Source organism: Ostrea edulis, chromosome 1, assembly GCF_947568905.1.
Source record: "Ostrea edulis chromosome 1, xbOstEdul1.1, whole genome shotgun sequence".
Lineage (NCBI taxonomy): Eukaryota > Metazoa > Mollusca > Bivalvia > Ostreida > Ostreidae > Ostrea > Ostrea edulis.
The window spans coordinates 69,263,422-69,275,688 of NC_079164.1; the positions used below are offsets into that span (position 1 = coordinate 69,263,422).

At 38.2% G+C, this 12,267-nt stretch overlaps 1 protein-coding gene and 1 non-coding gene across 2 annotated transcripts; one reads left to right on the forward strand and one right to left on the reverse strand.

Annotated features, from left to right (window-relative positions):
• Positions 1 to 844: 844 nt before the first annotated feature.
• Positions 845 to 916, reverse strand: Trnae-cuc (transfer RNA glutamic acid (anticodon CUC)). Its single transcript has one exon. It is a non-coding gene; the product is annotated as a tRNA-Glu (tRNA).
• Positions 917 to 7,265: 6,349 nt separating this feature from the next.
• On the forward strand, positions 7,266 to 9,677 carry LOC125664868 (uncharacterized). Its single transcript, XM_048897672.1, has 4 exons — positions 7,266 to 7,365; positions 7,787 to 7,903; positions 8,475 to 8,594; positions 9,421 to 9,677. Exons 1-4 carry the CDS (start codon positions 7,333 to 7,335, stop codon positions 9,571 to 9,573), a joined length of 423 nt encoding a protein of 140 aa, XP_048753629.1. The 5' UTR covers positions 7,266 to 7,332; the 3' UTR covers positions 9,574 to 9,677.
• Positions 9,678 to 12,267: the final 2,590 nt, after the last annotated feature.

Here is a 12,267-nt window from a genome sequence, read left to right on the forward strand (position 1 = left end):
ATTGTTTTAACACATTTTTAGAGAGACGAGACGACGAACTGAACCTGTGTTAGTGACAGGTTTATGGATTTCATCACCTTGGTTTTCAAATTTTCGCGAGAATTTGATTTTGACATTATATTAGCGAGAGTGATGGGATCACTAAAATTAACAATTTATTCCATATTGAAGGTATTACATGTAATTATCTTTCCTGGAATTATAAAGTCGCTGAAATTAATTCTCGTGAAATATATAGACCCATTTTTATTGAAGAATCGCTAAATTTGTGTCTCGCTAAAAATTCCACTTATACTGTTATTTGAGTTGGTAAGTATGTAACAGCAGAATTAATTTGATTTGACATAATATTTATTTGATATAGAACTTTTTTCTCAACTGATTTGGAAACACATTTGGAGTAAGTACAATTAAGCATATCCAACCCTTGGCACAATCAGCTGAAGTAATAGTATATTATGAAATGCTAAAAATTGTAATCCAACATGTGGTGATGATGATTCTAGTGGATGAATGAAGATATTTTACAGAGCTAGTGTGGTACTGCCAAAAAGCTTTACTATCAAAGGCAGAATGCTGAGATGAAGTCTGTTGAAATAAGCACACATAAACTTATGAATCTGGAACTGTCAACTATACCGGGTATAGGGAGACTCGCTTGGTTGTTTTAATTTCATCATTGATACATTGTGTTGAATTTTAATTTCAGAAGCTTTAAAATATTGGGTAGGGTTTTAAAAAGTACTGCAGACTAAAAAAACACACAAAAAATATGTTTGTAACTGGGAAGTAATTTACAGAAAAATAAATGGCAATATATTGAGAGAGTGGGGAAAAAAAACTATTCCCAGACGGGGAATCGAACCCCGGCCGCCGCGGTGAGAGCGCGGAATCCTAACCACTAGACTACCTGGGAAGGTATGAAAAAAGGGAATTAAGTTCTATAAGTATATTATTAAGTTATTGTATAGTAATACGTTATCGTGTAATGTTACTCTGTTTACCCTTATTATATTTCGTAATAATATTTAAAAAGAATGTTTGCCCTTTTTCCGAGATATTTCATATGACATGATACGCGTGTAAGAAGGGAAGGCGACCGGGAGTTACCACGAGACTTTTAAAATACATAAGAAACTATTAATATAGGCCCTAGTAAGTAATCTGCATTACATGTGACAGTGCACATACTGAATCATGATATTCAAAATAATTTTCACTCCTTCTCAACATCAATCGCAAACTGCCGTGCTTTCTGGCAAGGGGGCAAAGACCGAGATTTATTAGAGAGACCTCGATCCCGATACATTTAAATGCTTATTTTGGATAAATCCAAATTGGTACGCGGTAGTATGCTTTTCATGATGATTGTAATATCCTGGGAAATATTCTGAAGAAAAACAAAGACACAAACCACGTGCTAATTAAATTCTTTATCTAAAAGGAACTAATTATTAACAGAATTAATTGAATACCGATCCAATTACAAATACTACACTCCTCCCCAATTAATTTTGATCTCTCAGAACTTGAGCACAAGACATTTCAAATGGGTTTTTTTTAGCCAGTCATGATACTTTAATCAGTCAATACAAAAAATTCAAATTTCACATTTAATTCACAAATTTAAACTTCCTCGATCAGTCTTTTGGGGGTGTATTTCGTTCACGCATAGGGTCACGCTTGGTTGGAAATGCCGTCTGCCATCTTGTTTTGTCCAATCCTGCACACGATCATGACAGTGAGGAACGTTGTTAAAACTTTATGTGTCAAACTACGAGGACTATATTCCAGCAACATGACATCAAGAATGCGGCGAGTCACTCCAATCATACGCTCCCACTCTCCATCCATGTGTGAGGAGTGTGTGGGGGGATGAAAACCCATGTAGTTCCTTGTTTGGTTAAGTAGTCATGTTGAGGTCCATCTTTAACATTGATGATGTTGAGCTTCAGTTCGTTAACTGCCCCTACAAAATTTGCCCCTCTATCGGAACGGAAAATTTTCACACTACCTCGTATGACAATAATCGTCTGAGTGCGTTTATTAAGGCGGATGCAGTCATGTCTTCTAGTACCTCAATATAGACAGCCCTTGTAGAGAGGTATGTGAAGAGGGCTGTCAATCTCTTGCTATTAGTCGACCCACCTCTGACCCAGTGCGGCGGGTACCGGTAATGGCCTCCCAAGGTCCAAATATGTCTACTCCCACAAGAGAGAATGGTGGATGTCCAGGTAAGACACGTTCTTTCGGCAAGTCTGGTGTTTTTTATATTCAAGCCTTCTTCTGAGCATACGTCCTTCAGTGATATGGTGTCGCTGATGCTTGACATCGTCATGGCACTTTCGGGCTATTAAGGTTGAAATATGTTTTGCAGGCAGGATTATTGGGTTTTTAGACATCATCTCCAATTGAGAACGTCCCAGGCGTCCTCCAACGCGCAAGAGGCCATCTGCATCAATGCAAGGGTCAAGTGTGGAGATTAAACTGCTTTTGTTCAATGGTTTGGAAGAACTGAGGCAGTTGAGTTCTTCCTGATAAACTTTTCTCTGTACATCCTTGATCGCCAGTCGTTCTGTGTCACGATACAACTCAGCCTCATTGATCTCTGATTTCTTTGGCGTCGTCGTTGTACGCACCTTCGTAGAGTTTCTAATGCCCGAATGAGTCCATTCCAACTAGAAAAACGAGAGAATCTCCCATTGTCAAGACTGAGAGGAGATGTTGGCTTAACTTCCACTTTGTTACTTCGGACCTCACTGTCCGCTTCAGGATTAACCAGCGGGTAGGGGTGGTTTTCATTTTCTGTATCAACTGCTTGTTCTGCTGCTAAAGAATTAGATGGTTTCGGTCCGGAAAGCCAACAGTTATTTTGCATATCTTTTGGCAAGGCTCCCCTGGTATTGATGCCTGCTGGATTTGCTTCACTTCTTACATAGAAACAGTGTGATGGCTTATTGAAGTTTTGAATATGAGCTACACGATTTGCAACATAAGCGTAGAGACGTTTGGTCTCATTTTTTATGTAGCCTAACACTACATGACTGTTGCTAAACAAGTTTATGCTGTCAAGTTTCACTTGTAAATGTTATACTATGACTTGTGCAATTTCGACAGCAAGGACTACGGCACACAGCTCCAGCCTTGGTATGGTATGACCACTTAAAGGCGAAACTTTGGCTTTGTCGAGTACGAATCCTGTGGCTGATGAACTATCGGCATAGAAGACCTTTAGATAACCGACTGCAGCTATAGCTTGTTCTGACGCATCACAGTAGATCAATAGCTCTCTGGATATAGTTTCACTAAGATTAGGTACAATGACGCGGGGTATGTGTAATTCTTGTAGGTGAGATAGATTAGATTTCCACACTTCCCATTCTCTCATCAGGTGTTCAGGTAGCTGATCATCCCAATCCAATGAAGATGCTACAGTTTTTCTCAGAATAATCTTCCCACAAATGGTGACTGGAGATATGAATCCCAATGGACCATATAAACTATTGACTGTAGAAAGTATTCCCCGACGAGTCACTGGTTTGTTTTCCTTGCAGATGCTGAACCTGAAAGTGTCAGTCCTCAGGTCCCACAATAGACTTAGGCTTCGTTGAGTTAGTACATCTTTTTCAAAGTCTAAATTCACAAGGTCCTTAGTTAAGACCTCAGAATCAAAGGCTTCCATGACTTTCTTACTGTTTGAAGCGAATTTGTAAAGTCGAAGGTCTCTATGTGTTTTCATTGCATCCTGAGTTTTGCAGATAAGGTGGATTGCATCCTCTTCTGAGGGACATGATTTGAGATCATCATCAACGTAGAAATCGTTTATTATGAACTTTTTGACATCTTGTCCGTGTGTTTCCTCAGCCAGTTCTCCGATACGCTGAAGACCGTACATGGCTACTGAAGGAGATGGTCGATTCCCAAATGCATGCACTCTCATGCGGTATGTAACATATGGGTTCTCCAGTTTGTTGTCCTTGTGCCAGAGAAAGCGTAAATAATCATGATTCTGCTCATCTACGAGGAAGGAGTGGAACATCTGTTGGATGTCGACGACAACTGCTACAATGTTCTTCCTGAAGCGAATAAGTATTCCTAAGAGGCCATTGATGAGATCAGGTACTTGCAGTAGTTGATCATTTAAACAAACTCCATCGTATTTAGCAGATGCGTCAGAGACACCTCGTATCTGGTTGGGTTTACAAGGGTGATATACACCAAAGAGAGGGAGATACCAGGGTTCTTCACCTGGGGGCAAGTATGGGACCAATTCTGCATGTTTGTTGTCTAATATTTTCTGCATGAATGCTAGGGAAATGATCCTTTTTCTTCTCGTTGTTGTGTAAGGAAGCATCCAATGACTTACACGTCGTAAGGCCATTTGATAGTTGTCCGGCATAGGGTGACGTGGTGAACGGAATGGAAGGGTGTTGTTCATTTGCCCTATGTGAGATGGAACTCTTGATCCATAATTTTCAAGAATTTTTTATCCTCTATGGACAGCCCTGGTTTGTTGTCATTAGCAGTAGTCTCAAATATGTTCAGTTTGGTTATCCTTGTCTTGTAAGTGTTCACATAATTGCTGCGCACATTAACCATTTGTTCGCAAGGTTCCAAGGTGCTTGGCCCACCATTCTCTCTGATGAAGGTTTTATTTGAGCTACTGCTAGATGAAGGAATATGATGCCCTGAGAGACAAACATCTCATATTATCGTCCATCCAAGTCGCTAGCGTTGGGCAAAAGGTATACTTAGAGGTCCAATCCTTTGGTCTAGTGAGTGATGGGCTTCAGGGAGGCCTCTTCCAATGAGTAAAAGTATTTTCATCGAGGGATCTGGCTCATGAAAATGTTCAGCTATATCGCTAAGATTAGGATAGCAATGTGCTATGTCAGGAGTTGGTATCTCTGTGTGGTTGTCAGGTAAATTATCCCATTCGAGAACAGGTGGAAGCTTCAAAGGCTTACTATGGGTCCTACCAATTCCCTCTACAATCAAGCCTTGCGCCATTCCTAAGTTATTGAGTAGTGAACTCCTTCCTAGGGTTTTATTGCTCTGGTCGTCAAGCATTGAGTATGCCAGAACTGAATTCTCCGGGTGACCCTCTTGATAAATACAGACTGGTATGATTCGAGCACAGGACCGTCCAGTGAAACCAGGTTTTCCACATATTTTCGTACAACTTGCGTTTACAGACAGTTGACTCGACGAACGTGCTTCCTCTTCGCCATGCTTGTGTACTGGTACTGATGATTCTCTCTTAAATTTTCACATGGATCTTCTCTATTAACTCATTTAGTTGTTTTTTAAGATTGTTCACGATATGCCAGTAGTCCTCTAATTCCTGTAATGATTTTGGTTGACGTGAACGTGATAAGAAGTCCAAGTAATCATTAATTTTGCACTTTTGTCGTATCTATGAAAAGCACTTTGAAGAGTTGCTTCTAAATTCTCTAAAGCTGAGATAGACCTTGGTAATGGTTCAAAATTGTTTATGCATTTATTAAGCATTAGACTGGATGACTTGACCTTCTTAAGGTGTGTACTTTTCTGAGTTTCAAAGAATTCTCGTCCTTTTTCTGTTGGAATCAAAGGTATGTCCTCATAACTGTCTGCAGGATTGACGTCTGTATCCATGTCAAACAGTGTGTTAAGAAAAGTCTTTTACTGTGCTGCCTCCAATGCAGGACAGCTAACCATAAACATTGTCACTCCACAAATCAACATACGTGTATGAGCAAATGGACGTTTATTTTGGTAATATGATTCTAAGATGGCATTGCACTATGATGATGAAGTGAAGTGAGATGAATTGTGGTTAGCTATACTACATTGGAGGCAGCACAGTAAAAAGACTGTGGGTAGACAGAGCAAACAAAGAAGCTAAATTGTAGCGGGTTTAATCGTGGAAGTAACAAAAGGTAAATAACCCAGGAACCTATCTGGAAAAATCCGGATAACAGTTGACAAGACGGTACATTAAGAAACCTAAACTGTCATGTGTGGTTCATGATGAGTTGAGGTAACGGAACCTCGTATCAAAGTGAACTGTTTAAAAGTTAACTCTATAGATCTCCTATTACATATGATCGTTTATGTAACTCTTTGACATAGATCACAGGCAATTATATCACTTGTGTTCGAATTTATTATTAAAGAGTAGTAAATTTCGAGATCTAGTGCAAAGACGGAATTCCTCTAAACAACAGAAATAGAAATATTTGAGTAATTTTGTACATCACAATACTGGGCGATAATATCCCACTTGAGATATATTCAGGATTTTTTCTTGCTAAAAAAAACCCAACAAATAAATAATTCATTGTCGGTTACATGTACCATCAGAAGGAGTGTCAGTTATGTATACAGACAGAAGGAGTGTCAGTTATATATACATGTACCAACAATTGCATTGACTGAAGGATTGTTAAATGTTTCGAAAGAAGTGTCATTTGAATATGTAACGACAAAAGTATTGGAATAAAACGGACAAGAGGTGAATCATTGTCATTTAAAGTCCCATAGCTCGGAATCACGCGCATTAGGAATGGGTAAACCGACCATGGTTCGGACAGAACGTTGCGTCCCCCACCCCCATTTTTCCTAATACTGCATTACAAGTCATAGAGTCCGAAAATAAAATGATGCGTCGGAACCTTGGTCAAAATCGGTCCTTTTCTGTGTCATCCATTTATTAACACGTAAATAATATTTTGGAGCTATATTGACATTCGATAAATCCCGAAAGGTTCCCGCAAACCATCCCTAGCAATGGTAATATTCTATTCTAACGACATTCGGAACTATAGCCTGTTGCAAGAAAGCAAAACAAGAACTGTCCGAACCATGGTCGGTTTGCCCTTTATACATTGATTACATCTTATTGTAGCATGTGCATCCTCAGCAAAAACAGTTTGGGGTCCCCACAAACAGTTAGTTATTGTATCCGTGGTTTTAAGGCCTTAATAAAAAAAAACAACAACCCATAAACATGTTATTATCTATATATTTTTTAAAAAGTGAAAACAACTTGCACTTAATAGTTTGACATTAACACACGGTGATTTTATACCCATAAGATGTAGATGAATCGTTTAGAGAATTGTGTAGTGTTACTATAAGATGAAAATTCATTTTCGCATAAGACCCTTCTATAACACACATTTATGTATAATCATAATGATTTAAATAATAAACTGTAAACGCAGTGGTAACGAATAATGGTTTGCACTATATACAAATATCAGACGTTGGATGATGTCCTGTCTATACAATTACATCGTCCTTATCTATGCCCAGTACAGCTTTATTTGTAGATAACAAGGGACTAAAATGTCGAAATCTCTGTACATCTATATTCCCTTGGTAAGTCCCTAAACGGAACCATAAATTCCATCTGTTTGGATTATTTGTTGATATGAATATTTCGTTTGTGTATCAAAGTTGTTTTCAGTTTCAGAGCATAACTTTAAATTCAATAATTTATTTCCACTATCTACAATTTATATTAAAGGGTGCTGTATAATTATCATATTTATTTCCACTATCTATGAAAGGATACTGTATGATTTTCATATTTATGACGATGTAACTCCTTTTCTGCTTTTGTAAACTTGAGCGATATGTGTGCCAGATACCGGTATAAGGATTTGTTTTCAAGTTACTTTGGTGATACCAGAAAGCTCTGAAATTACTTAGCACATGCAATGGGGGCAGTGAATAAACCTGAAATATGAAAACAGGTATTTGTTCAGAGAATTCATACACCTGGCTTCTCTTTTTGTAGATTGTCTTAATCGGCTGTCTTTGGAACACTGATGGAATACCACGATCCAAAAAAACGTTTGTCCCAATCAACATAGAACCGGACGAATGGTCTAATTATGGGTTCCTGTACCAAAAAGTAAACAACAGTTAGAGATGTTATGCAGTAGTTCTGCCATTCCAAAATATTTACATTTCCAATGTTTTTGCCTTCGATATCTTTACCAACTATAATGATAGCGATATGTTCATTAATGATAGCGATATGTTCATTAATGATAGCGATGTGTTCATTGATGATAGCGATATGTTCATTAATGATAGCGATATGTTCATTAATAATAGCGATATGTTCATTAATGATAGCGATATGTTCATTAATAATAGCGATATGTTCATTAATGATAGCGATATTTTCATTAATGATAGCGATATGTTCATTAATGATAGCGATATGTTCATTAATGCGATTCAGATGTGAACACTGTGCGTGCAAGTCCTGATAATTATAGTACGTCTATTTTAAGGGAAATTTCGTCAGAAATGAAAGTTGAACATAGATGTAAGAAATGCCATTTTTGAAAATACACGTGTACTTTCAAAAATGAAATTTATTTCTTATGTATATCATGACATCCTCCGAATTCGCGTAATTAAACGAAATATAAAGTAGATACTGTACGGATAAAGAATTAAGTTTCACATTACAGCATTTTATGGCCATGAAGAAAGGAGGATATCGCCACAGGCCTGTAACTTGCTGGATGTACAACACGACAGTGGAAGAAATACCATTAGTTCACTCTCAGGACGGACTCAAATTGGTTGAGGTAATCTTACAAGTACATAAATCCGCATCAGGCACAGGGGTTAAGCCCGTTTTGACCCGAAACTCCTTGTTATTTATGGTTGCGGGTCAAAACGGGTTTAATCCCTGTGGTAGCAGATAGTGTAGCTATAGAACTGCAGCTCTCTGCGAAAATGTTGGGACAGATTAGAGAGATGTACAGATCCACCCCTTAAAAAACCTTCGATTTACAGCGCAAACTAACTGCGCACGGTTGAGGCCATATATCGCTGCATTCTTGCATCGCCATGATGTCTCATAATTTTAATATAAAAAGAATCCTAACATTTTCCCGCTATACGTGTGTCCAAATATACCTTCAAATGTTCATTAGAATAAGCCCCACACGACCAGAAAACTCGCAGCTTCAAATGATTTTGTTTGTTAACGTAGCCATGTTCGGTATCCAGTCAATTTAGACATAATATATTAGGAATTTTTTATATTAAAATTCTTGAGATGTCACAGTGATGCAAGAATGCAGCGATATAAGACCTCAACCGTGCGCATTTTTTCTGCGCTGTTAATGGAAGTTTTTTTTAAAAGGGTAGATATGTACATGTAGCTCTCTGGTCTGTCCAAATATTTTCCCAAAGAGCTACAGGTAATGTAAATTAGACTACTCTAATCTATTACGGCTTTATATACTGTACAGGCAAGTTCGAGACATATGATTCTCATATGTGATGCATATGAAAACCATGAGGATCATACAGTATGTAGTAAGTTTGTCTATGCAAAGCGGGTTACCGCTGCGTGATGAGCTGTCAAACTACATCATGATATTAATTGTATGATTTTCTTTTCAGCTGAAGGTGATGCAGCTAGCCAGTAGTCAGGTGGGAAGAGTGCTTAATTTCCAGGAGGCACACACGGCTCTGATGTCAATTGATAGGCACATAGCTGTCTTCTGTCACTCCTCAGCAAATACAACCACTGTCATCTGGTTGGAAGCGGTATAGATGGAATTGGGCATTACTGGCATTAACGTCTTATAATTGTGTAAATGTGCAATGGTTGTTTATCATCGAACACCTTTGAAAATAAAACAGCGCTCACTACGTAATCAGTTTTATCTATACATTTAGATAGCTCACTTCACATGACATCCCATCATTAATTCAGACACACATCATCATTTTTAAAATGGGGAAGGGACAGCCAGAAAAGAAAGTGACTTCACAATTATCTGAAAAATGGAGAACGATTATGTAATATAATAACAATTTAGTTTGCCAATACGACCTGTCATAAATGCTGTCTAAAGTGTTTCATACAAAATCTTTACACACTGATTTTTTACTACGGATTACTACGGTTATCAAGACATAGGGCTTACGGCAGGTGTGACCGCGGTCGACAGGGGATACGTACTCCTCCTAGGCACCTGATACCACCTCTGGTATATCCAAGAGTCCGTGTTTGCCCAACTCTCTATTTTGTATTGCTTATAGGAGTCATGAGACTGATCACTGTTCGTTATCATCACCTTTCATGTAGCTGGATAGTTTATCCAAAAAAGTGGGAGAAGAAGTAAAATACGAATTCGGAAATTGCGTAATAGCACATGAAAAAGAGCAGTGTTACATTTAAGTACGATTCGATCTATTCCAGTGAACTCAAGATAAAAGACACCTCAGAGTCCTGCAAATCTGCTTCGTACTTGGATATTCATTATTTTCATTGAGGATGGATGTTGACGGCAAACCAACAACTTTATGACAAACGGGATGATTTCAGCTTCTCCATCGTCAACGTCCCATATCTATGTAGCAATATCCCATTATCACCTTATATGGTGCTTATATCTTTTTACTGATTCGACACACAAGAGTTTGTTCTGTGTATGATTAATTTTTAAATTGAGACGGGCTACTTTTGATATTAAGTTGATACTATAAGGGTTTCAACAGTCTCGTTTAAAGTCAGCAATTCGCAAATTTTATGGTCGTTAAACCGGTCACGGTAGCTCAGTGGTAGAGCGTTCGCTTCGTAACATGGAGGTCGTGAGTTCGAGCCCTGTTTGTGGCATGGCCGCGTCAATTCTTAAGGTATTCCATGTATAATGAAAGGATAATGAACAATTTTGAAGAATTTAGATCAACATAAATGTTTATTGTTAAATAATGATGAAAGTGAAGCAGATGAAATTCACATGACTGGTAAATGATTAGAAGCTGACCTTTTTGCACTTAAGACTTTTTGGAAGAGTTGCCTGCCCTTTGTAAAAATAAGAAAAATCTAATTTTCTGAAAATGTGTGTGGTCAATGATTAATTTTATTTCATATTTTCATTAAGAGAAAGTGTGTGTAACTTTCTACCAAGAGATTTTTGTGAAAATATAATTTCTTTTTAAAATATTGTAATAAAACATGTTTTTCCCATATACTTCAATGTTAAATTCTAGGTGAAATAAATCAAGCAGTAAACAAAATTTTGAAAATTCCTATGGTGGATTATTTCTATTTGATGAACCCTTCAAAATGATACCATGATTACAAAACTTCGACCATCCATTTATTAGATATGAAATATGGTCATTATACATTGAATACCTTAAGACTTTAAAATAGGTCGTCATTGCTCCTTCGCCAAACGCTCGGCATTTAGAAGTGAGAATCACAGGTCTTTAGGATTTGATCTTTAAAAAGGCGGTCCCGTGTCGCAGCAGGCGTTGGCACGATAAATAACCCCCCATTGCTACGGCCCTGAACGCTAATCATAGGTCTAAGTAGTACTTCACCTACACCTAATGACGTCTCAATATGATTGAAAATTCTAGACGGGACGTAAAAACAACGTACAGCTGGTGACGTCGCAATACGAGTGAACAATTCTCGACGAGACTTAAAGAAAATAATCCATCTGTGGTCGTTATAATGATCTAATTTGCCATTACAACCTATCATTGGCTCACATGCTGTCCGACTTAATTAATACCGATTGTTAGGCAGTTCTTGGCAAACTGATTATGAGTACAGATTACTCCGTTTACCAGATTCAGATATAGGGCTCACGGCAGGTGTGACCCGTCGACAGGGGATGCTTACTTCTCCTAGGCACCTGATCCCACCTCTGGTGTATATAGGGATCCTGTTAGCCCAACTCTCTATTTTGTATTGCTTATAGGAGTTATGAGATTGATCACCGTTCGTTATCTTCACCTTTCGTCCACGTGACTCGATTAATTGTTCTTTGTCTCCTTATATCCGTATTATGTGGGAACCCAAGTTAGAATAGGTCCTCAGTACCCCTTGCTAGTTGTAGGAGACGACTAAATGGGGGCGGTCCTTCAGATGAGACCCAAACCCCGTGTCACAGTAGGTGGAACACAATAGAGACCCCTCCCTGCTCAATGGCCATAAGCGCCGAGTACAGGCCTAAATTTTGCAGCCCTTCACCGGCAACGGTGACGTCTCCATATGAGTGAAATATTCTTGAGAGGGACGTTAAACAATATACAACCAACCAACCAACGTTATATCTTTGACACACACACTTTTAACTTCTTACAATCTGTTGACAAGTTTATCAAAGGATCAAGTCAGGATGAAAAAAGGGGAAAAAAACAAAAAACTATTGAGTCGGATTTGCTTTTATATATAATAATGTGTTATACTTCCTATTCTAAGACATTGTGACATACTGGTTTGTA

Coding starts and splice junctions, on each gene's coding strand:
- LOC125664868 (XM_048897672.1), top strand. CDS start 7,333: ATGTCGAAATCTCTGTACATCTATATTCCCTTG. Junction 7,366..7,786: donor TGTACATCTATATTCCCTTG/GTAAGTCCCTAA, acceptor CTCTTTTTGTAG/ATTGTCTTAATCGGCTGTCT. Junction 7,904..8,474: donor ATGGGTTCCTGTACCAAAAA/GTAAACAACAGT, acceptor TTCACATTACAG/CATTTTATGGCCATGAAGAA.